Source organism: Cinclus cinclus, chromosome 3, assembly GCF_963662255.1.
Source record: "Cinclus cinclus chromosome 3, bCinCin1.1, whole genome shotgun sequence".
In the NCBI taxonomy this organism is placed as follows: Eukaryota; Metazoa; Chordata; class Aves; order Passeriformes; family Cinclidae; genus Cinclus; species Cinclus cinclus.
In genome coordinates this window covers 64865269-64887411 of record NC_085048.1, presented here as the reverse complement: position 1 = coordinate 64887411, position 22143 = coordinate 64865269, and the positions used below count along the sequence as shown (strand labels likewise).

Below are 22143 nucleotides of genomic sequence, written 5' to 3'. Positions count from 1 at the left end.
CTGACACCAGTCTGGAGACCCAAGTTATTGAGTAGAGCATGGGCTGGACTAAGTGGAGGGGAGTAAGTGCTGTGTTTCTCTGAGGATGTTTTTATAATTTAATATGGTTTGTCAGCAGAACTTTTACTGAGACAAAGACAGAATAAAAGAACAAAACAAATATAAAAGGGGGTAAGAAAAAAGAAAAACCTCTATAAACAAAGAGACCAAACTTTTGGCACTTACCACTGAATGCAATGTCACTGTCTGTACTCCTGCATTGCAGTAGTTTTAGGTGGACTGACTCCTCACACTTGAACTCTTTCAAGGCCAGATCCAAACAAAGGAGCCACAAGCCTATTCACAAGTGTAAAAAAAATATAAAAAATCTATATTTTCTATGTTTAGTGCCACTTGTTTCTGAAAATCCCAGCATCACTCCAAAAAAACATCTTACTGAAACACAGAGCAGTTCAGGAGTCACCAAAAAGCCACAGTGTTTGTGAGTTGCAGAGCAGGAGTCAGGAGTCCCAGTACTTTGCTCTATACAGAAGCAGTAAAGGTAGGGTAAAATATGCCGGGGTGGATCAATGCCTATCCTTTATAGCTGTCAAGAAAGCATATTGCAGTTTCCCTGATGGGAGAAGCAGACATCTCAAAGACAATTTTCAGAGAAGGGCTGGTGTTTTCCCATGTCCTTGGGAAGCAACATTTCCTGTCATTTCCCATTGAATTCTCTTCTACAACTTGTCTGCCTGAATGCATAGTTACAGTGCTTCTGAATTTTAGTAGGAAGCCAAAAAGCTGGGGTTTTTTTATGTAAGCAAAAATCCTTCAACCCTCCACCATCTCACCTTCATGACACAACTTCATCAAAAATCCTTCAACCCTCCACCATCTCACTTTCATGACACAATTTCATCAATACCTACCTCCATTTAAATATCCCACCATCTCTTATTCCTGATGCTGAAAACCCTGGAACAACGAATTACTATACATGATTATTTTCTACTCAAGAAACAAAAAATTTAAAGTTTTGGCATTCTATTCTTAAATAATAAATAGAAAATATTTATTTTACAGCATTTTCAAGATCATTTTGACAAAAAGGCAGTTTTCATCAAGCATTTGACAGACCAAAAGAAAGAACTTCTACAGAAAGCTTCATAGCTCATACAGCTGCATACACAAGGTGAGTTCTTGCTCTTTAGATATATTTACATATGTGTATGTTTCCAGTTTTAACAATTACAAACTAAAAGTTAATATACTGAATTTCAAGAAAACTCCTACTCATGATATAATTACATTGCAGTAATAAAATCAGTGCTTAATATGTTCAAAACAGACAGATATGAAAACAGTAGAGTACCTTGTCACACTACCTCCTTGTCTATACAAATCTGTTATATTTCTTTTTCTTATCTCTCAGATTTTCAAAGACTGACTTCTTAGTATCAGCTCTTTGCTACTGACAACTTCTGCTTTTGGAAACAGCACAGTAGACCTTATACTACAATTATTAGAAGATAGAATTCATTGCCAGTGCAGTGATCAGCAAAGAAGATACAGCATTTTTCCTCACTGCTTTAAGGAGCAATCAGCATTTTAAATAAAATAAGCAACAACAAGAAAAATCCCCCTAAAAGCCCCAAGCAGAACAAAAAATCAACAAACTAACCCTCAGGTGTCTTCAATTCATTATAGAGACACCAATAAACTGACGAAAACATGTCTTTGGGCAAAGTCATTTTATGCTTTCCACATCAGGATGATGATAGCAATCGGCCACAAGTAATATCGAAAGAAGCAAACACTGTGAAAAGAGGATGAGAAAAAAAGACTCTCTCTGGTTTTGAGTATGAGCCAAACCTACCAGTACTGCATAATTAGGCAAAAACTATGATATTTGGATCTTCAGAAAAGAATTGATAATGGGCAGGACTTCTTAAAATACAAGTGAAAAGAAAGAAAAATAATAGAATTATTATTAATTCAGAAAAACTCCCTTAGAATATTCAAAAGAAGCATGGTTAAAATCAGGGTTTGCAACTATATTAACAGGAAGAAATTCCTTTAAAGTATTTTCTGAAATAAAGTGTGGAACTGTGGAACAGATCCTCATCCTCAGTTGAATTCAGCAGTACAAGCAAAGATCATAGCAGCTAAAATCCCGATCTGTGTATGTATAACAAGCACATTTATAAATAGGGTAATCATCATTATAATTTAGTTCAGGCCACAGCAATTAGACATGGACTTTTATCATGCCAGTCATTAGGGAACTTTGGATTAGGCCCATCTCTAGGAAATGCATGCAAGATAGAGTAGGAGGAATAAATGACAGAACTACAAGCACCTGCAAGTGACCTTTATGTTGTATATTAAATACAAGAAGTGAAAGCATAAGGAAAGAACATGCAACTAAATATCATAAAGAATTTAAAGGGTTTAAAAGAACTGCCAAAAGCAAAACCTGGGAATTTATGCACACATTAAGCACTGATGAAATTTCCTGTCCTGACATGATTTTATTTTAAATGATCTGAAGCAGTGAAATAGTTGAATTACTTTTCCTGTCTCTCACCTGCAAGATTTCTTAAAACAGACCTTTCTTTTTTGTTGTTGTTTTTTTTCTGTTTGTTTGTTTTTTAAATTTTTTGTTTTTTGTTTTTTTTTTTAGCCACACTTGCTGCAAAACAGGTAAATAACAAGTTCTCAGTGCACTGGTTATTAATATCATATGTCTACTTCATAAAATATCTGCAAAACAAAGCACCCTATTATAAGGGTAACAACTCTCAGCTTGTATACAAAAAAAAGGATGTGTTAGCACAGCATACAAACCTTCAAAGATCTATTGAATATTTGTAACAATGCGATATAAAAACATGATTTAAACATAAAAATATTCATAGTATATAAGACAATCTTCCAGTGGTAGTTATTGGACATTACTCTTCACACATACCATACCCACGCATACAGATACACAAACGTACGCTCACTCTCTTGCCTGGAGGCTCCATAACCCCCAGTGTGGAATTGCCTTTCTTCCAGACTAGCAGTTGTTGCTCCAAGGAAACAGCTATTTCTCAATGCGTCTGATTCCAAAGTAACACAAAGGAATGATGCAATGGCATGGCAAAATATGTTGTTTTATGAAAAGATAGTCAATAAATATTGTTCTGCTACAGGAAATGTTGTGTAACAGTTTAGCCACATGGTTTGCAACCTTATACAAAAGGGCAGTTTTTCCAAGTCCTTATCATATTACAAGTACTATGGCAAGGCTTGCTTCAGAAACCTCTTGAGTCTAAACTTGATCATATTTCTTACTCTGTTCACAGTCAGCATTAAAGAAGCCCAAATCCCCCCAAAAGCAGCCTAGTATGAAGAACAAATCATTCAGAAAGGAGTTAGTAAGAGCCATGTGCTTTCACATTTTCTCATCTCCTCTCCCCAGAACAAAGTTCCACAGTTATGCCACCTGTAGAAACCAGGAAAAAAAGTATTTATGCATATATGTCTCATATACAAGTAGCTTTGTTCCCCTGCACCACACTCCGCCCTTCCAGCTCCTGGGTGTGTAATTCCCATAGCAGACAGACAGCAGTCATGAGGTGTGCTAATGACTTCTCCAGGTCACACTTCCCAGAGTCCTTTTCAAGCATTGCCAAGAGAGGGTGTGACTAAGTGGATTATATTTTTTTCCTGCGTTTTGTTTTGTTTTTGCTATAGAAGTTGTTCATTTAGTTTGTGCTTTGTTATAGTTTCCTAACATTTCCCCAAAGTACAATATTTTTATTTTTAACAGAGAATCTTGAGCCCTCAGAATTTTTTTTATTTTCTTTTTTGTTTCATTTTAGTTATATAAGAGCAGTATGAAATTTTTGCCCTGTCATTTGTTACTTTGTTCTCTGCTCTCTCTCCCACAGCCCTGGGATTCTTTTCTCCGCAAGCCCTCCCAGGGGCAGCTGCCAAAGTCCTTTCCCGTCTTGTCTCTTGCAGCATCTACAGGGTGGACGAGCTTTGCTTATAATCCCTCAGGATGACAGAGGCATAGGTCACATCTGGGGGTGTGCAGAGCACTGACTCCGACACAGGGGAGCTGGGCACGGAGCTGCCCGAAGCCACCGAATCCCGGAAAGGGGACGGGGGAGTCAGTGCCGGAGAGTCTTCTAGAGTCAGTTTGCTGGTTGCCGGCTCCTCGTCCTCCTCCTCTGTGTTCTTTTCATATACATATCCCTGAATGAGCTTCACCTTCTCACTCTCTGCTTCCTCAGCCGGGGGAGACAGGGGCTCTTCGCTGAAGGCAGCCACCTGGAAAGGCTTCAGGGGCAGCTGCTGCGGTGGTGGGGGAGGACAGGGGGGCCGCGCGCCATTCCCTGAGCCAGGAGTGGGGAGGACAGTGTTGAACTCGGGGATGCCGGTGGCAAACTTGTTGACCACTCCTTGCAGCTGGTCCATGAGAGACTGTGGCTGCAGGGGCAGGGTCTTGGGGGACTGCTCGGGCAAGAAGAGTTGGGTTTCCTCCGCTGTGGCCTGCAGCTGGGGGGTCGTTGCCACCCGCCTGTGCACCACCATGGAAGGACTGCTGGACTGGTTGAGGTGAACGGGCTCTCTATCTTCTTCCTCCACCACATTGTACAGAGTCTTACTGCTGATGTCGGTAAAAGTCAGGCTTTGGCCTTGGTAGTCTTTAGTGAGGGGTTTGATCACCGCTGTCTGATTGCACCCTGTCTCCTGGTTCTTCACATGCACTGAGAGTCTGTGCCACGTATGTTCCCCCTTTGGATCTTGTCTTCCACCTGGTTCAGACCATGACACAGACTTTCCATTAGAACTATGAATAAAATAAAGATGGTTTATTTGCATTTACATTACAAAGACATGGGCAGTATAACAAACAAGCCTACAAAAATACCAATTGCTTGCCTCATTTGTAAGCCTCCCCCCTCCAGTTTTTCACGTCCTCACAGAAATACTACATGAGAAAACAACACTATGATTTTCATCCAAAAGTAATGTTGGTTATCCATCCTACAGCCAACCTGGATAGGCTAGCCAGCAGGGAGGGCTCTGGGAGAGCTATCTGTGTTTTGAGGACTTGAACTGTCATTTGGTATCTAGGTTTGCTCACCATTTTTCAGAGGGGAAGAAAAAACACAGGAAAAATGTCACAGGAAAAGCTTTAATTAAGCCTGATTTGCAGCTTATAGGAAATATTTTCAAGTAGTTGGAAGAAAAACAACCTGCAGTCATAGCCTTTGGCAAACTGGGTAGAGAGATAAATTGTTGCTAACCCCTCCTTTCCCTTTCATTCCCTCTCCCCCTTAAAAACAGATTAGCTAATAGAGAAATGAAGGACTCCCAAGGCCTCTCTCAGGTAGGAGGTAAATGCACTTCTTCCTGGGTGACTGTTATTTACAAACCAGGCTAAAATTCTGGGACCGAAAACAGTTGGTTTGTGTGGGAGGAGGAACAAGCAGCAGCATGACCATGGTGAGTCAAACACTCTGACTCCTCATACGGGCTGGGTCCCATAAAAATGCTGGACACTTTGGCCAAGTGGGGATCTGAGGGTCAGGTCTGATTCTGAGGAATGTAGGTTTTTTGCATTTCTCTGTACCCTTGAAGGGAGCAGCACTCAAAGCTGAGTGAGCAGCTGGTGGGATAGGGAGCTCAGCAGTACTTCAGAGGACCAGCAACTGTTTAATTGCAGGTCAGGCAGTAGAGATGGTTCACAAATTATAAAATACATCATCTGTGTGGAAACCAGACACGGAGAGAAATTCTGAGATGATTTATTCAAAGCAGCCTTATCTCAGGGTTTAATCTCTCAGACCAGAAGCAAAGAGAGGATTGCACTTCAGACCCTGAGACTGCCATGCAAAAGGGAGACAAAGTGAGTGTGAGGCTGGCACAGCAGCCTCACCTCCTGCTACTGCACACCAGAGGAGATCGCTTCCCCTACAGTATTGCAGTATTGTTCTAAGCATTTTGATTTCTTTGCTCAGACTCGTGGCTCTCTTTTTTAAGGAGTAAATAATTGCCACTTGAATTTTATAAAAAAAAAACCCCAAAACATATTGACTGACTTTGTCATAGCTGGAAGAGACTGGTACAACACATACAGTGTTGTAAATCTGTCAAAACAGAAAAGAAATATACATGACAATGTGTCATTTTTCTGTTGAGCAGTAAGTACTCCTGAAGGAAAAAAAAAAAGGATTTTAGGTGGATCCAAGCTGGGAAGCTCATCTCCAACTCCAGACTCCAAGTGCTGTACCTGTGACTCACCACCCCTGAGGGAACAGGGGCACATGAAAGGGCCAATGTAAAAAATTTGTAATTCCCCAAAGCATGTTGTTGGTAGGATCTGGAGCTGTTTTGATTTAGAGCTTTAACTGAAGAGATAAGAAAGCCATGTTCCCAGCTGAAGAAGGAAACCTCTATGTTATAATGATCAATGAAAAGATAAGAATGAAGGTTTAGAAGCATTTCTGTTTTGATCAAATGAGGTATGGTATGACTTTTTTTTCCTTGAAGTGCTATAAAGATAAGCAAATGAGTGTAACTCTTGGGTGTGAAAGATTTTTAAGTAATGCTTAACATGCCAAGAACTGCAAACTCTTCACACAGAAACATATTTGGTCTACTTTAACTTCAAAACAAGTCTCTTCTTGAAGAGAGGAAAATAAATCAAGTGCTCTTGTGTTTTGCTGATGTTGTCGCTTACAAATAACTGCTAAGGGCTTTTCTAAAATAGCCATTAGGATTATCTGCTGCCTTTTATGCTAAGTCCACTTCTGCATAATTTATTTCTTCATATCTAGTTCTGGTGCATCACCTCACTTTTGAATCCCTCCTCACACCATCTGTTTTTTCTCTATCTCATTTTATTTCCAAGATTTTGTATTTTACATCAAAGGCAAGCACAGCTATTTTAAGGAACACACCACCTCTTGCTTCAAGTCTTGCTCCTATTTAGTTCATTTCCCTCTCCCTCCCTCACTTCCAAATTCTGCTCTACGTCTTTATTCTGTAGCATTCTCCATAGTCTCAAGCATAACCATGCTTAAACTGTGCTGGGACTGCAATGTCCAAATGTGACCAAATAATTTCATCAGGATTTGCCTGGTAGCAACTTGCTCCTCAGGGAGAGCTGGTGCTGCTGACACACCTTACCTCTGCTTGCCAGACCTTATTGCTCATGGCTCCAATGGCCTCATGACAAAGAGCTTTAGGGCTGCAGTGGCTCTCTGTGGGAACCATTTGACAAGATACACACATTATTCACCTCAGATTGTTGTTCCAGCTCTTTCCCTCTACTTGCTCTTGCTATGTTCAAGCACTGCTAGCCTTTTAATGAGTCACATTTTGAGATGGAGTCCCAAGACTGTCATAGAAATACCTGGGCTCTGTCTTGCTGGATGGCTGCCAGAGTTTGACACATTCAGGCAGAATTCATCATTAACATGCAACAAAAGCACTTGTTATGCTGGACCAAGGAGCAACCATCTTGGATACCATGAATTGACATTTAGACAAAAAGCAAAGATGGGTCTGTAAAAGCTCAGACCTGAACTGAGTCTCAGTGAGAGAAGGAGTTGTCTCACTTGTGCAAAGTAACATCGACAAACCTGACATTTGCTAAGTGACTGCCATCTCCTCTTTTGAAGGAAACATCCATTGGAGAAGGTCAAGATCAAAATAATCTGCCTGGGATAATGGGTGAAGGGATGGTTTTCCACACAAAGGCAGGAGAGGGTACCAAGCCAGATCACAGCTGGGGTATTGAAAGCCTGATATTCAATTGTACAGCAACAAGATGGCACCAAGTGGTACTTTCTTCGTTTTATCACTAGGATGATTACTCAGTTCATGTATACCATAAATTTATCAATCTTTCCTAACTCTGTCCTTTCTCCTGTCAATATGTCATAGGATTTAGACTTCACACTCTGCATAGAAGTTAACTTCTTGGAGTCTCAAGGGATCTTAAAGTTTGTACTTGTGTATACCCAGTGTAACCCTCCAAGTACTATTTCTCCAAATCTTCCCATCTAGTCTACATGTTCAGGCAGATTCTTGGATATCCTATCAGCACACAGGGTGTGTTTACTTTTGCTTACAGGCAAGAACATACTTTGAATTTAGATGCTTTTTCTCAACTTTCACCACAGCTTTGTCTATGTTTTTCTTGTATTTTGGGGGAAATAGAAGTAAATATATTTTTGTGAGTTTTTATTAGTTTCATGAGCAGAGTTGTTGCTATTTTTGTTAATTCAAAATTTTGCTTCTAATACATGCATTGATTTTTGTAAAATACTCTCTGCATGATTCTGGTGCACTTTCAGCTTTCTTTCTTTATTGTAGACACTAAACAAGAGGGAAACCAGCTTCAGATCCTAATTGTTACTTGATGAAATTCTTTAAAAGGACTGATGCACCCAAGACTGAGACTACAGTTCAAAATATCCAATTCAAAACAGTTCAAATCGCCTGCCTAACAGTAGGACATGCCTGTAACTTGCTAGACAGCTCACTGTTGATTGTTAAGTACCTCCAGATGCCCAAAATCTGGCCCCTCCTTGTGACCAGGAGTTCCCCAGACCCAAGTCTAGTTTCAGGACAAGAACAAAGTCCTACTCTTGCCAGTTCCTGGAGGATCTGACTTTGCTGGCTTCCTTGGAGCAGTATCAAATCTGAGTACTCCACAAGAGTTGGTTCCTCTCCATACTGCAGGATTCTGAAGATGCCTTACTTTAGAGGTTGGATAGAAAAGGTTTCTTTACATCTCACAGGCTGAATGCTTCTGAGGTGAAAATTATTGTCCCGTTTTTCTAAGGCAAGTTAGTCTGTTCATCTCTCTGATCCTTTCACCAGCAAAGTTATAACCTGAGATCCAGAGCACAGAGAATTAAAACACCTTTGCATCTGGTGTGCCTGAAAGTTTCTTTTCTTTTTTTTCTTTTTTTGCTTTGAACATTTTATGCATAGCAATCCCTAACTGATAGCACATGAAATAGGTAAGGAGAGCGGTATGTGTTCTGATGAGGTTAACTCCAGGAACCCACAGGTTGGAAAATGGCTTGAAATTCAGTCAGGCAAAATGCTTGAGAAAGAACCCTTTCTGTTAATACAGGAAGGGACATTCTTTGATCTGTCGTGTTCATCCCCCATTCTGCCCTTTGAGGATGCCAGGAGTGGTCTGCTGTCTTCTCCAAGCGGCCATGAGCTGAGGAAGAATCTTAAGCTTGCTGAGATGAGTGAAACAGTCATTTGAGCCAGCTTGGTGGTGTTAGACAAGACACAGAGCACAGATTTAATATATAAGGCTGCTGTTTTTGTTTTGTTTTTAAAGCAGCAATGGCAATTTATCAGAGGAAGAGGTTATAGGAGAAATAATAATTGTTACCTGTCTTTCATAGCCAGCCCAGTGCTTTGGCCCAGCCTATGACCTTGTAGTCACTGTAGTAACTGAAATGCCACAGCCAGTAGGGATAACCTGGCAGTCTCTTCTATGGTGATAAAATTTTAGAAATGAACATAAAATACAAATTGAGAAGCTTTGTCAGGAAAAATTAAGTCCGGAATGAACCCTGAACTGTCTTACCAGCAACCAGGGGAGGCCAGCGTCAGGTGACTGCCCAGTCACCAAGTGCTGCTCCTCCATTCACAGAGCCCAGTTACAGCCACCGACAGCTGGCTCCAGAGCACAATGCGTGCAGAGCTGTCCCTGAGCAGTGACACAGAGGTGATCAGCCTTTGGAGGCAGTGGGACGCAGAGCAAAAAGAAATGTGCTGTTCGAAAGCTGTGCATTGGACAAAGCCTTTCTCGTCCCCACACAGCACTTGGTGGATGCTGTCCTAGGTAAGCCAGTGGAGGAATTTCTGCCCTGCCCACAGAGAGGCAATCAGTAAACTACAAACTCTCTCCAACCCTGCAGTCACATAAGTGGTAATGAGCCTAACTAAAGCTCTGTCCCACTGCTGTCTCACTGTTCCCAGGGCCTAAGCTAACAAGCCTGAAATTTAAGGCTAATAACTGCACTGCAGCACACTGCAGGTGCTTTGTTGGTATCCCCAAGGTCTCTTCCATTATTGTTTCCATTTCAGTAAGGCCACTGGGGCATGAAATTTGATTAAGGGAGTGAGCAGATTTTAATCCAGGGTAGTGATATCTCCCTGCACTGAGCAGCCGCTCCTCTCAGAGCTGCCATTAGCAAAGCAAGCCATGCTGGTCTGCATGTTCCTGCAAGCCTGACTTCTAGAATAATGGTTCTAAGGACTCATCTCTTAAACCTGGGCTGGTAAACCTTCTCTGCACTCTCTCATGTGAGGAGGAGCCATCATTGACCACAGTGCCTATCTGGACTACGGTCAGGATTTTTGCATCATGTAATCAACTAAATGAATAAAAGAATCACAAACCAATTTCAGCCTTAGCTCGTTTAGAATATAATCTCTATCTTGGTGACAAGAGGAACTTAAAACTGTTCTCACAGCATGGCTCCAATGCTTTTGTTTATTGCTGTATAATTACAGCAATGTTTAACCTCCCCCTTATGTTTCTGGAAATTTCAGCTACTTAACTAATTTTTCCTTGTTGCTCCCCCCCCCCCCCCCCGCCCCTTTTTTTTTTTCTTGGACAAAATTGCATTGGACATGGGACACAATATTTTAAGTAAATTAGAGCACTGCTTTAAATGTATGAAGAAAACTGCTACACAAAATATAGGAAAATGTAATGCTGTCACACTCTCTTGCCGAGCAGAACCTGATGATACTTACAGGTGTTGTGAGTGAGCTCAAGTCTAGAGCTGCCTTTTCCAACTCTCTGTCTAGCCACTGGTTTATGTAAAATGAATGTTACATATTCATTTCTTTCACTAGTTATATTAATGCAGAAGTTAAGTATGACTTTATCTGAGTTACACATACACATCATCTCTGTGATAAGATCCTGGTTTCCATCCACAGGGTCTCCAGGCTGGGATCAGACTCTTGGGCAGGATCAGCAGTTGACAGTCCCCCTCACCCCTCTGCTGTGGTCACCCAGATGGGGAAAACTGGAACCAGGACTGGAGTCACTCACTTTACATTTGTGCTACCACAGAAATGGGTTGCTGCTACCAGGTCACACCTGGCCCTAGGGGTAGGGAACTACTTCCAAATCCAACAGCTCAGATGTAGCCAAATATCCCAAAATAAGTATATTTATTCACTTTGAGACTTAACAATAATTTTTATGTCCATAGGCACTTTTGTAGAGCTGTGAATTTAGGGGGAGTGGGGGGTGATGAGAGAAATGTTTTGCTTCAGTGTAGTTGAAATCCTACAACTTCAGCATGTCTCACAGATCTAACCTACCTAGCTCAACAGAGGTGTGAGTATTACATTGATAGAGTATGAGGGTCTGACTACTAATTATAATTACTACTAGAAATTTGTAGTCTCATCTGAAATACAGAAGCTGTCACATTTCAGTCATCCAATATTAATGAAAAGAATTTCTTCCGTGTGTTCATTAGGTATTTTGAAAAAAATTATCAAATTAATGAAGTGTTGCTTTGAGAAAACAATCCAATGGATAACACAAAGTTCAAGATAATAAACAATTTGTCAGAAACAGCAAGAAAATTTACCCAGTGATCCAGAAATGAAGATGAGAAACCTGTAAATCAAAGTGAAATTAAAAAGTGCTCTTAGTAGTGAATAGCTTTTGAACCTGTTTCTTTTATTGTTATTAATAAGTAAACCCCACCAAATATTCAGAATTAATTCATCCTGCTGAATAATTTTCATAATTTTTAAAGAATAATAAAGTTAATACATGGTAAGACATGGTATAAATCATCGTAAGCCCTCTGTTATCAATAGAGAAGCACATTTGTGTTATCTAAAGGTGTGTTTTGTGCTGCAAATTCAAATAGCTGTATATGAGAGTGTAGCCAATGTCAATGCCTGAGCTGAAGCATTTGTTCTTATAGAAGGGAGCACAGTTGATAGAACCTGAAAACTGAAATGTACAATGTTTTAAGCAAAGGAACCTGGAAAGCTTAGGAACATACGGAGAAAATGCTAGAACTAAATTCATTTAGAAAAAGTGTAGGTGGGTGCAACTAAGGCAAAATAGTCTGTTGGACTGGGAGACTGTGAAGATCAACAAACTTCAAAAAACATTACATCAAAAGAAATGCCATGGAGCTGCTGTTGAATAAGAAATACTAATTAATGAACTTTGAATAGAATAAAACCATAAAATTGCCCATGAATTCTGTATTTCCCACTCAAATACACCACACCATGGTGCAGAGATCATGAGGTCTTTCCTATTAATACAATTTAATAGCAATTAAGACAGTCGGAGGTTTTTCCTTGCTTTCTGTAATCTTCTGTGGTTCTGGTGGAAAATTATTTGGGCCACCATGTTTTTTACCAAAAAGGTATTGACAAACTGAGAGCTGTATAGTGAACAATAATTAAAAAAACCACTGGGGACATAGGAGGAAGTGCATGAGATAAAAATAAAATATCGGAATATATGCTGCTTTTTTTCAAGCATCTCAGAGGCATTAGCACCAAGGCTGAAAGATATTTCACATGGCATAGAGATGCCCAACTGAGACCCCTAAATGGGGCTACAAAAGGGTCAAATCATACTGCACATGTATAATATCTCCTAGTCAACAGCTGTATCAGAGAAGGAGTAATTCATAATGAACAGAAAAGCCTGTTGCCTGGGATATTTCTTGCCAAAGAAAGTGCAACCCTTGCAGTGGTAGTGGTCAATGAGGTCCTTCTTCCACAATAACTTGTCAGATTCTCTGGTATAGTTGAGAATAAAATCAATTCCCAACAGTTTAAACAGGGCTTAAAAAGCCATCAGACCTGCCTTAACATGACAGCATTCTGAGCACTTAACCCTGTGGCAAACTTAGCCAAGTTGCCACAGGAAGCTTATTCATGAGGCCTCTTGTTTGTAATATACAGCTCTCCCCAATATGCTGCAGGAGATAGAGCAGCCTGTAAAGCCTGTGGGTTTTTTGGGTGTATTTGAAAGTTTCCATGGTAACGAATGTGCAGCTTCAGAAGAAAAGAGCCCTGAAACTCCAAGCTGATGCTTCTGGGCTTTTTTAGTATGATCATAAAACTTTACAATTCTATATGTTGATGATTCTGCATTTCTAACCATCTCCAGCACTGTATGGAGAATGGAGATAAACATTAGTGAAAAAAATTATGCTAACTATTATATGCATCAAAACACAAGACAGTTTCAGGAGTCTACATCTACTTGCTTCTAAGTGGGAGCTGAGGGAAACCATAGCATGTGTGATGATTTCTAGCAAATTGGGCTGGTGAAGCAGGGCCTCCTAAGAAAAATCTGGACTTACAAACTGCTGGAGTTCTGGTGAATGAGGCTTAAGAGCAGGTGGTGGCGATAGGCAGCTGGTGGTATGATGGACAATTGTCTACTGCTCAAACTGGGCTGTGTGGCCACAAGGAGCTCAGGTTGCTGATGGAGGATGTGTCCTTCCCTGAGCCACAATGCAACACTGTCAGGCCTCTGGACACATCAGCCCTGGCTGGAGGGAGAGGGAAGCTTGAGAGGCAGGGACAGGCAAAGAAGCCAAAATAGCAAGCTTCATGCTCAGCAGATCTGAAAAATTTTCTTGTTTCTTGAAGCCATTCTTATCTGGGCAGTTTATCTGGCCATGAGCATCTGCAAACCTGCTGACAGCCTGGAATCCCACCAGTGGTGTTTCTCAGGCGCTCATGTGGATAAGGATATTTTTTTCCAAACTGAAAAAAATATCCCAAGTGTGGTCATGCAAAAAGCAGGAGGTTCAGCTTTCCCTGTGCTCAGGAGTTTCGCAGCTTGTGCCCGTGCTTTTTTGAATAGAATCTGTTGTTGCATTTGCTTTTGCCTCCTAATAATATGCCTGTGTTGGACTCCCATTTGAATTTCCAGACAGACAATTGGTGATCTGTACCCTGAGAATCTGCAGCACTTGTTCCAGTTCAGAAAAGAGGGGTGTCTTGTTCTGAGTATAAGATAGTAACAGATAGTTTGTACTGCTCCTTACACTGCCTGTGTACAGTTTGCCTTTCAGGGTGCCAGATCTGGTTACTGCACAAGCCCTGTAAAGCCATCAAGACCGCTCCAAATGTATGATGCATTTTGTGGATTTCTTCTGACCTGCAAATCAGAGGTTGGATTCAATTAACATGGTTGCTATATGCCCACAAATTGGATAGACTCTCAGAGACACACACAGAGCTAGAATGCTTTGCACTGCTCAGAGCATCTCTGGTTGCAGTGAGCAGCACTGCCCAAAATGCTGCGTCAGTGGATCACAAGCATCTTTCCACCGAGTCACTGCACAATCATCCCTGGGGCAGGGAGCAGGACTGTTTCACATCTGCTTCTTATCAGATGGAAATGAGCACAGATCTGGAAGAAATGAGGTGAAACATTTCTGGTTTTGCAACAGCTTGCTTGTTTTCTCCCACGTGTTTGTGTTTGCTCAGAGAGGGCAGTGTTTGCACTTCTTGCTTCTGAAGAGCTGAACTTCACTATTGTTTGTTGAATGCAGAACTATGAAGAATCTGAACATCTTTCAGAAATTGCAGCAGAAAAAAGATTCACTGGTATTATTTTGAGATGCTTTTTGTTCTATGCCAAATCCTGCTGGTTTTATTTACATGTGCCTTCTTGTGATTTCCCTGTTTTCTGCAAATCCCACCAAACAAGTATTTTCTGTGTTCCCTCAGCTGAGTCTGCAGCTGCAGCTCACTAACAAGCACAGGTTAGTAAGAGCTGTGCACAGCAAAGGTGTCTCGCCATGTCTCAGCACACAGGAAAATGTCATCTCTATGCAAAACTATATAAAGGAGAAAAATGTTGGCTACATGGGAAAAGAAGATAAAATTAGTACAAAAAAAGAGGACATATTTGCAAAGTTGTAGGCATTTAGAAATAAAAAAGGTAAAAGCTGCAAAAAAAACTGTTCCGTGTCCTCTTCATCACATCTGAACAATTTTTAAAATATCGTGTGAAACAAGGGGACATAAGCAAATTTCCCATCTTTAATGGCATGCACCACATTTGTTGCATCATTAGACATGATAAACCAATGAGAAAAAGAAAGCAAGGGGTAAAACCACTCTTTGTCATGCAGCTTCTCTTACACATTCACTGCAGGGATTTTTCAAAGCTGCACATGTGCCGACGGACACTGGCTGGTGGGCGAGAACTCTGGCTGCCTCTTCCTGAAGATTGAAAAGAAAAAGACACCCAGTGAGTGGCTATACACATGTGCACACATGGTGGCTATACCACTCAATAGGTGCCTGTCCCTGACCTATGTCTGTGGGCTTTCCAATCTTTTGTCCTCTTGTCACCTCAGCTTCCACATAGATTTCCCCTTAGCTTCAGCACAATATGATTTAAAATATATTTTCACAATGTTCATTCTGGTTCCTGTGCTGAGCCTTGATGCACTTTACATACCAGATGGCAAGGGCTGCTGTGCATCTAGCTGTCAGAGGAGCTTCGCTCCTTGTATTCTCAGTATAGGATGAAACGATGAAAAAAGGAGATTCTGCCCTTCACATCTTATTTAGAAAAACATAACCAAAAGTTTTTGATGGTGGAGTTTTTAATATATAGTCAGCTGTTGCTTTTTCCTTTGTCTCTCTTCCCCTAATCTGTTTTTCTAAATGTTTCTTTTACTTTTGGAGCTCTGGCTGAATAGTCACTAGCTTTCATTATATGTTATTTCACTGATGTGCTTCTTGTTTTTTAAAGGAAGCATTGGGTTTATTGAGGTAGACACAAAATGAATAGTCTCCCAAGCACTCTATCTGCAATGGTAATTCAATACAGAATTTCAGATTGCAGGTTGTGCTGTTAATATAGAATTATTTCAACTTCATTTTTCTTTACTTCCTTGCCCTGTCAAGCTGATGCAAATTCTCATTTTTATTCCCCAGTATCAATAAAAATAATATACACAAATGTGCATGCTTTGACAAAAATTTCAGGTACATTTGCACATGGCATGTATCACTGAATTTCTGAAAAAAACCAAAAAAAACAAAACAAAAACCAACCAACCAAATAATAATAATAAAAACCAAACAAACAAACAAAAAACCCCACCACATCATTTTATTGCAAATAAAATGCAAATCGAAATTCAGTATTTCTCCCCTTCAAACAGTTATAGTCCATGTTTGCCAGACTTCTGTGTACCTCAAAATGACAGATTCATGGATGGTGTGTGCATGTAGTACACACTCAGTACATGAGCCCAACAAGCCATTCCTCTCATCACATACTAAAGAACAGGAGCACAGCATGATGTGCATGGAACACATGCATAACCATTTGGGAGTGGTAGATGCCTTGAGATGACTTCTGCACTATTATGAATAACACACAAATAAGACATTCTGCTCAGCAATTTTGCCGACTTGATTACTTTGACACCTCTAGAAAAATTAAATTCTTTACCAGGTGTCATGAGATCTGAGATTTAAAAATTTAAAAGTGATCATGACTAGGAACTTAGCTACTGTGGTCTCTCCTCCACCCTATTAATGTTACAGGGATTATTAGGCTTCTGATTAGACAGAATATTCAGCATTTCTACAGTCTTCCAGTTTTCTTAATCAATTGAGATAATAAGAGCTTTCTACTTCCTGTGCTTTTTGTTCAGTTGCAGGAGCTAATTTTACAAAACAAGTATCAACATGCAGTTGATTATCTGAGAGAAAAACTCAGAGATAAATGTATTTCACACACATGAAGTGCTGTACACTCAACCAGGGGCACACAGCCACAGACAGTACTGCTTAGGACCATGGAAAAGGTGGAAGACTTTTGTTTCAGGGCACTGCTTGGAACTTGGATCTTTCTGAGTCAACAGTCTTTGGTAGCCATCATTCCTCAGCTGCTGCCATTTTCTGTCACTGCTTACTTAGCTGCACACCCTTTGTATTTCTTCTCACTCATACATATCTCTGTAGTGAGGTCAAGACATTTTGCTCTCCAAGCTTTGGGCATTTGTAGGTCTTGCTATGAAATCCTCCTAAGTGTAAAGAAGAAAGAAGCCTGATTCCTCAAGCAGTTCCAAATGCCTCAAAACATGTTTAAAATACAGCAAAATACAGCAAACTCCTCTTACTGTGACTGCAGTTGGGCCCCTCAGCCAAAATCAGACACACATTACATCTAACAGAGTATGCAACTCCCAAATGCCAGGTTTGCATTCTGCAGGGGGTGGTTGCTGTTAAAATGCTGCCAAGCTCCATCAAAGCTTGGTGTCTGCCTTTTGATCAAGGTCAAAGGTGATCCCCACATAGTGATGCACAGCATATAAACAACAGAAATCACCTAAACCTCAGGCTTCATGCTTCAGTAGAAATTGAATTTATACTGAAATTCAGATTGATAGTATGGGAAATGTAGCGCATGTGTTGGTTGTATTTAAGTGAATTATTTTCCAAGTATCAAATCAATTTTAACAGTGTACATAATAATCAGCAATGTTTATGCATTGACTATGAAATATCCTTGTAGGCTTTCTTTTATCTTCCTAGTAGTGTGTGCTAATACTGCAGAACTGTGATTCAGAATTAATGCCCAGATCTCTACACCTTTTTTTTTTTTTTCTTTTCTTTTTAATGATGATTATGTATCCCTGCTTCTTTCTCCTACCCTTTCAGGCAAAAATGGCACTTCACATACATTTGTCTGGGTATAAAACATTAGATACTCTGCCCATCTGTACAATATGAGGATTAATGAGTCATTTTGGAGGCAGTCTTCTCAAGGGTAATTCCTGCTGAGTAGTTATTTGTATCCTGAGCCCAGAGGTAGGATGGATCTCCTGTGCATTTGAACAAGGAGCTGGCATACCATCATGAAAGTGTCTGAGTTGCTTTATAAGGAACCCCTGGGTGCAATAACAGGGAGACTGGCAGAGGAAGCAGGGTGGCAGTGCAGAGGGTTCCTGAAAGAAGTGGCTTAATTGCTTTACTTTGTGTTCTTTGAAGCAGAAAAATGCTTCTGGCTAGTCATTCAGAACAGGGTAGGTAACAAGCCTGTTGAAATTTGCAGAGTGGAATATAAAGGATCTGAGGAAAAAGTAACTCTTACCACCATTCTTCCTCTTAAGTGTAAATTAATCATCCCAAGAGGCAAACAGCTGTGTCAGGATTATAGGAAGTGTAAATTGCTATCTGCAATGTTTTATATCTGAGCAGCTGTGATACTAGAAACATTCACCTTCTGCTCTGGAATTATTCTCTCTTCTCAATCAGACTCCCCAAACAGACACAAACTGTATGAATCTGTCTTGTGGTCAAGAAAACTTAGATGCAGTACACTGTGCCACTTATCATTTGAAGTCATGGTCAGAGATCCTCCTTACTAGATGTACTCCATGCTGTAAAAAAAACTTTCACATTCCCCATGTGAAAAAAGTACAGAATAGCATATCACCAGAATTTGTACGATCTCATTTGAAACAACTGACCATCAATAACATTAGGAAGAAAGTAAAGTGGGGAGGATATTCAGGGGAAGTTAGGTAATAGCCCTGAATAAACTCATCATTTTAACAACTTATCTATAACCCCTAGCTTTAGTATAGGAAAGGAGAAGCCTTGTACCACGTGCCTTTGGCACGCTGCCTCACATTCAAGAGCAGTTCTTGCTCCAACACTCCCGCTGCCCTCTGAACTCCCAAGGAATATCTCAGCAACACTACAAGCTTTCCGGCCTGCATTTCACCTCTTCAGTGCTCTAGCAGTCTGCAAGGTGTCTGGGAAGGTAAGCAAACCTCTTTTGCAGAACCAGATGACAGAAGTGTTCACCTAAACTATTTTCCCAAATCCTCATGCCTCTCCAGTTCTACATCTTCCTAGGAAGAAGCATGTTCTTCTCCAGAAGTTTGTCCTTGAAAGGTCAGGTTTTATGCACAGTTGTCATAGCTGGATCAAAAGATATCTACATAAAAAGAAGCAAGGCCATGTCTTTTTCCTGTAGAATGAGGAGCTGAAAATTCAGCTTTCTTATGAACTATCACCTGATAGAAGATTTCTAAGCCAATAGATGAAGTTGGGAAGATGGACAGATCCTTGGCAAAATTTAATTTTTAAAACACAAGTCCTGAATTCCAGTCTAAGAGATGTATGGAAATATTTGCCCTGGGTTTTAAATTAATTATGCTAATCAATGGCACGGTGACAAGTTTTGGAGAGAAATAAAGAGCCATGGTGCAAAGAGCAGTATAAGTAGAAAGGAGTCTATAGGGTTATTCACCCTTGCCCAGCAGAGTGATGCATATGGACAATTATCACCAGCATAGGACTGAGACGCAGGAGGGATTTCATGGCACATCCTTTCTGTTGAGGTGTGAGCATCTGCTGAAGAGGACAGAAGAATCAAGGTCACTAAGGAGAACATAATCCCAGACAGATGCCCAGAAAGACCTGGCACTGAGCTGGACAGTGAAGATGAAGCAAAGACTGTGTGTGCTTCAGGTCACGCCAGGGCAGCAGGAGCCAGCTGTGTGCTGGGGGTGTGCTCTGGCCCTCCCCAGTTGCTCCCTTCTGCTGCTCTATCTTCCCCTCTGTGTCAGAACAGCCCTTGGTGCAATTATTTAATCATCTGGCAGGGAATGACAGGGACAACCTACCCGGGTCACAACTATGCCAGAAAAAGAAAGGAGGAATAAAAACCTCTCCTATTTCCCAGTTTGAGTTCACATGGCCATCCAGATTCTTGTCCCTGCATAGGTGAAGCGATGGCTTGGGATAAAGGAAGGCTTTGAGCATCAGTTCTGGCTTAGGGCAGCTTAAAGCATTTGTGGATTTACAGGCTATGATAGCCCAATACAGCTGCAGGAAAATCTCTTGGCTGTCTGGGATGGTGGCAGAGATTTTTGAGATAACTGACAGAACACTAAGGATTAAGAAATGTATATAACTTTTCTTTTCAGAGGATATGGGAAAGTAAGGGAGGAAGGACTCAGATGCCTGGGGCCACACTGTGCTCCACCAGAGCCTTTACTGCCCGGGCACACAAACTCTGACTGCACATGCACACAATCCCACAGTCCAGCCTGTGAAGCCAGGAATGAACCTGCCAGCTGGGCACGAGAGCCCGTGGCTCAGCAGGGCTAATGCCACCCACACCAATGCCTCAGCTGTGGTTGTCTGTGCTGCTGTGGCTGCACTCTCAGGCTCAGCTCCCTTCAGTCCTTGTCAGTCTGCTCGGGGTAGATAATCCCTCTGCAGGGGTTTCCGCAGACTATGGGATTTGCTTCCTTTGGTTTGAGTGGTTGCTTCCTGGGTGTGTTGGCTATCTGGTTAGTTGACCTGTCTGAGGGTCTTTGAGATAAAAAAAAATAAAAAGTATTGTGAAATAAGTACACTTTTCCAGAAAATGCTTAAATGCTTTCTCTGGGAATGTAAGGCTTGCAAGCCAGCCAAACCAGGCTCAATGGAACCACCTGAAAATTTGGGTTATGCCAGAAAAATAAATGGCCGGATGATAAAACAAACAAACAAACAAAAAACCATTCAAATAGAGGGGAAGACTAACAAGAATTCTATTTAAGAAAGCATGAAGATTCTTGGCTTTAATACAGCAATTATGAGGAAAGATTAATAGTGTTAGGTAGAGAGAAGGAGCATCTACTATCTAGAAGGTGACTTGTAGATGGTTATTTAAACTGAACCTGTGATTCTCTGGGGCTGATCAGACTGAAATTGCAAACACCAGCAAACAATCTACCAGTGAGGAGTTGCTATAATCTGATCAAGGGGCACTTGTTTTGATAGAGTTTATGATGAGCTTTGACATCTCTCACTGTGATGCTGCAGCACAGCTGTGCTAAACTAACAATTTGCTGCTGAAAGGGACAGCTCTCACCCCTGTTCCACAAACCATGGGCATCAGGGACAGTTTCTCTGATGCTGACGTAAGTGTTTATCTGACCTTGAAATCTGGCTCAAGGAATCCAGCAGATAGTAATTAATTTTATTTTCTTTTTAACTCTTTGTAAGGTTAGTTTTATAGGGTGGAAGAAAGCCACATCCTGCACACCACAAAAGAAGAACCACAGAGAGCAGAGAAGGGGAAACAGCTTAAGAAGAGATAATCTGAAGCAGTAAGCTAGAAATGATAAACTATCTATAATGAACTAGTGAGAAACCTGGAGTTTTTAGTTGTCAAATGGGCTTAAAAGTGACAAATTGTGTGATTACTTCCAGCCTGCACAATTGTTTGCTGTTTACACTACTAATGACTTTCAACCCATGCTTGGCAGGCGTGGGAGGCTCTGAAAAATACATACATGCTCTGAAAAATTTGTTGACTTGTTATTTCAAAATTAAATAGTCTCTAACAACTTTAATGTGGAGGCAGATGTTATATTGATACAAATATGCCTTCAACCCATGCTTAAAGTGGTTTCTTAGAGTCCTTTGGCACAGCAGAGAACCTGGCTTCTCATGCTGGCCATGACTCTGACAAGTGTATGCCTCCTTCTTTGTGGTAGTCTATTCTACATATACACCTTGGTCTGAGAACCATAAAAAAGACCTGACGATGAAGAATTTGCCCATTTGGAATCCTTGAGGCACAGAGGTGAGAACAGAGAGAACAGAGGAAAATGTGGTCAGATCTCTGCTCTGGGTATGAATGGTTTTCAGTGAGTTTGGGACAGAGGAAAAGCAGAATCAGAAGATAAATGAAAAGAAGCATCACTCCATACTAGCTAAAAAGAAAATTAAAATTTAAGTCAAGCAGAAAGCCAAGAAAGAGATTTTAAAATTCCTTACTTTTCCCTTTACAAACTACTAAATCCTCAAGGAAAAAAAAAAAAAAAGTAAGTTGCTCCATTACACACATATGAGGGACAGACATTTAGAAAAGACTACAGAAGTTAGCCTTTGTTTTGCCATATCCATCTTATCCACATACAGGTGTTTGTAAATGAACATGTCTGAATCTGCAGATTTAATTTTTAAGAGGGTGTAGAACCATACTCACCTATATTCCTTTAACAGAGACAGACCATCTTCTCTCTGGGGTTAGGATTCGTTTGTGAATTATGGAGTCTGGCTAAAAAT

The 22143-nt window shown here is 40.8% G+C and overlaps 1 protein-coding gene across 3 annotated transcripts in view; it reads right to left on the bottom strand.

Moving 5' to 3' along the window:
- Positions 1–3586: 3586 nt before the first annotated feature.
- GRM1 (glutamate metabotropic receptor 1) overlaps positions 3587–22143 on the bottom strand; it is a 177504-nt gene continuing 158947 nt past the window's right edge. The window contains exons 8-9 of one of the 3 annotated variants that reach the window (XM_062490130.1): positions 16380–16422; positions 15207–15263 (exon numbers count right to left, since the gene is read on the bottom strand). In XM_062490130.1, the coding sequence (XP_062346114.1) occupies positions 15207–15263; positions 16380–16422 (100 nt within the window). Of the gene's footprint in view, positions 4829–15206; positions 15268–16379; positions 16423–22143 lie in introns of those variants that run through there. The other 2 variants (XM_062490129.1, XM_062490131.1) reach the window with 2 other exon arrangements.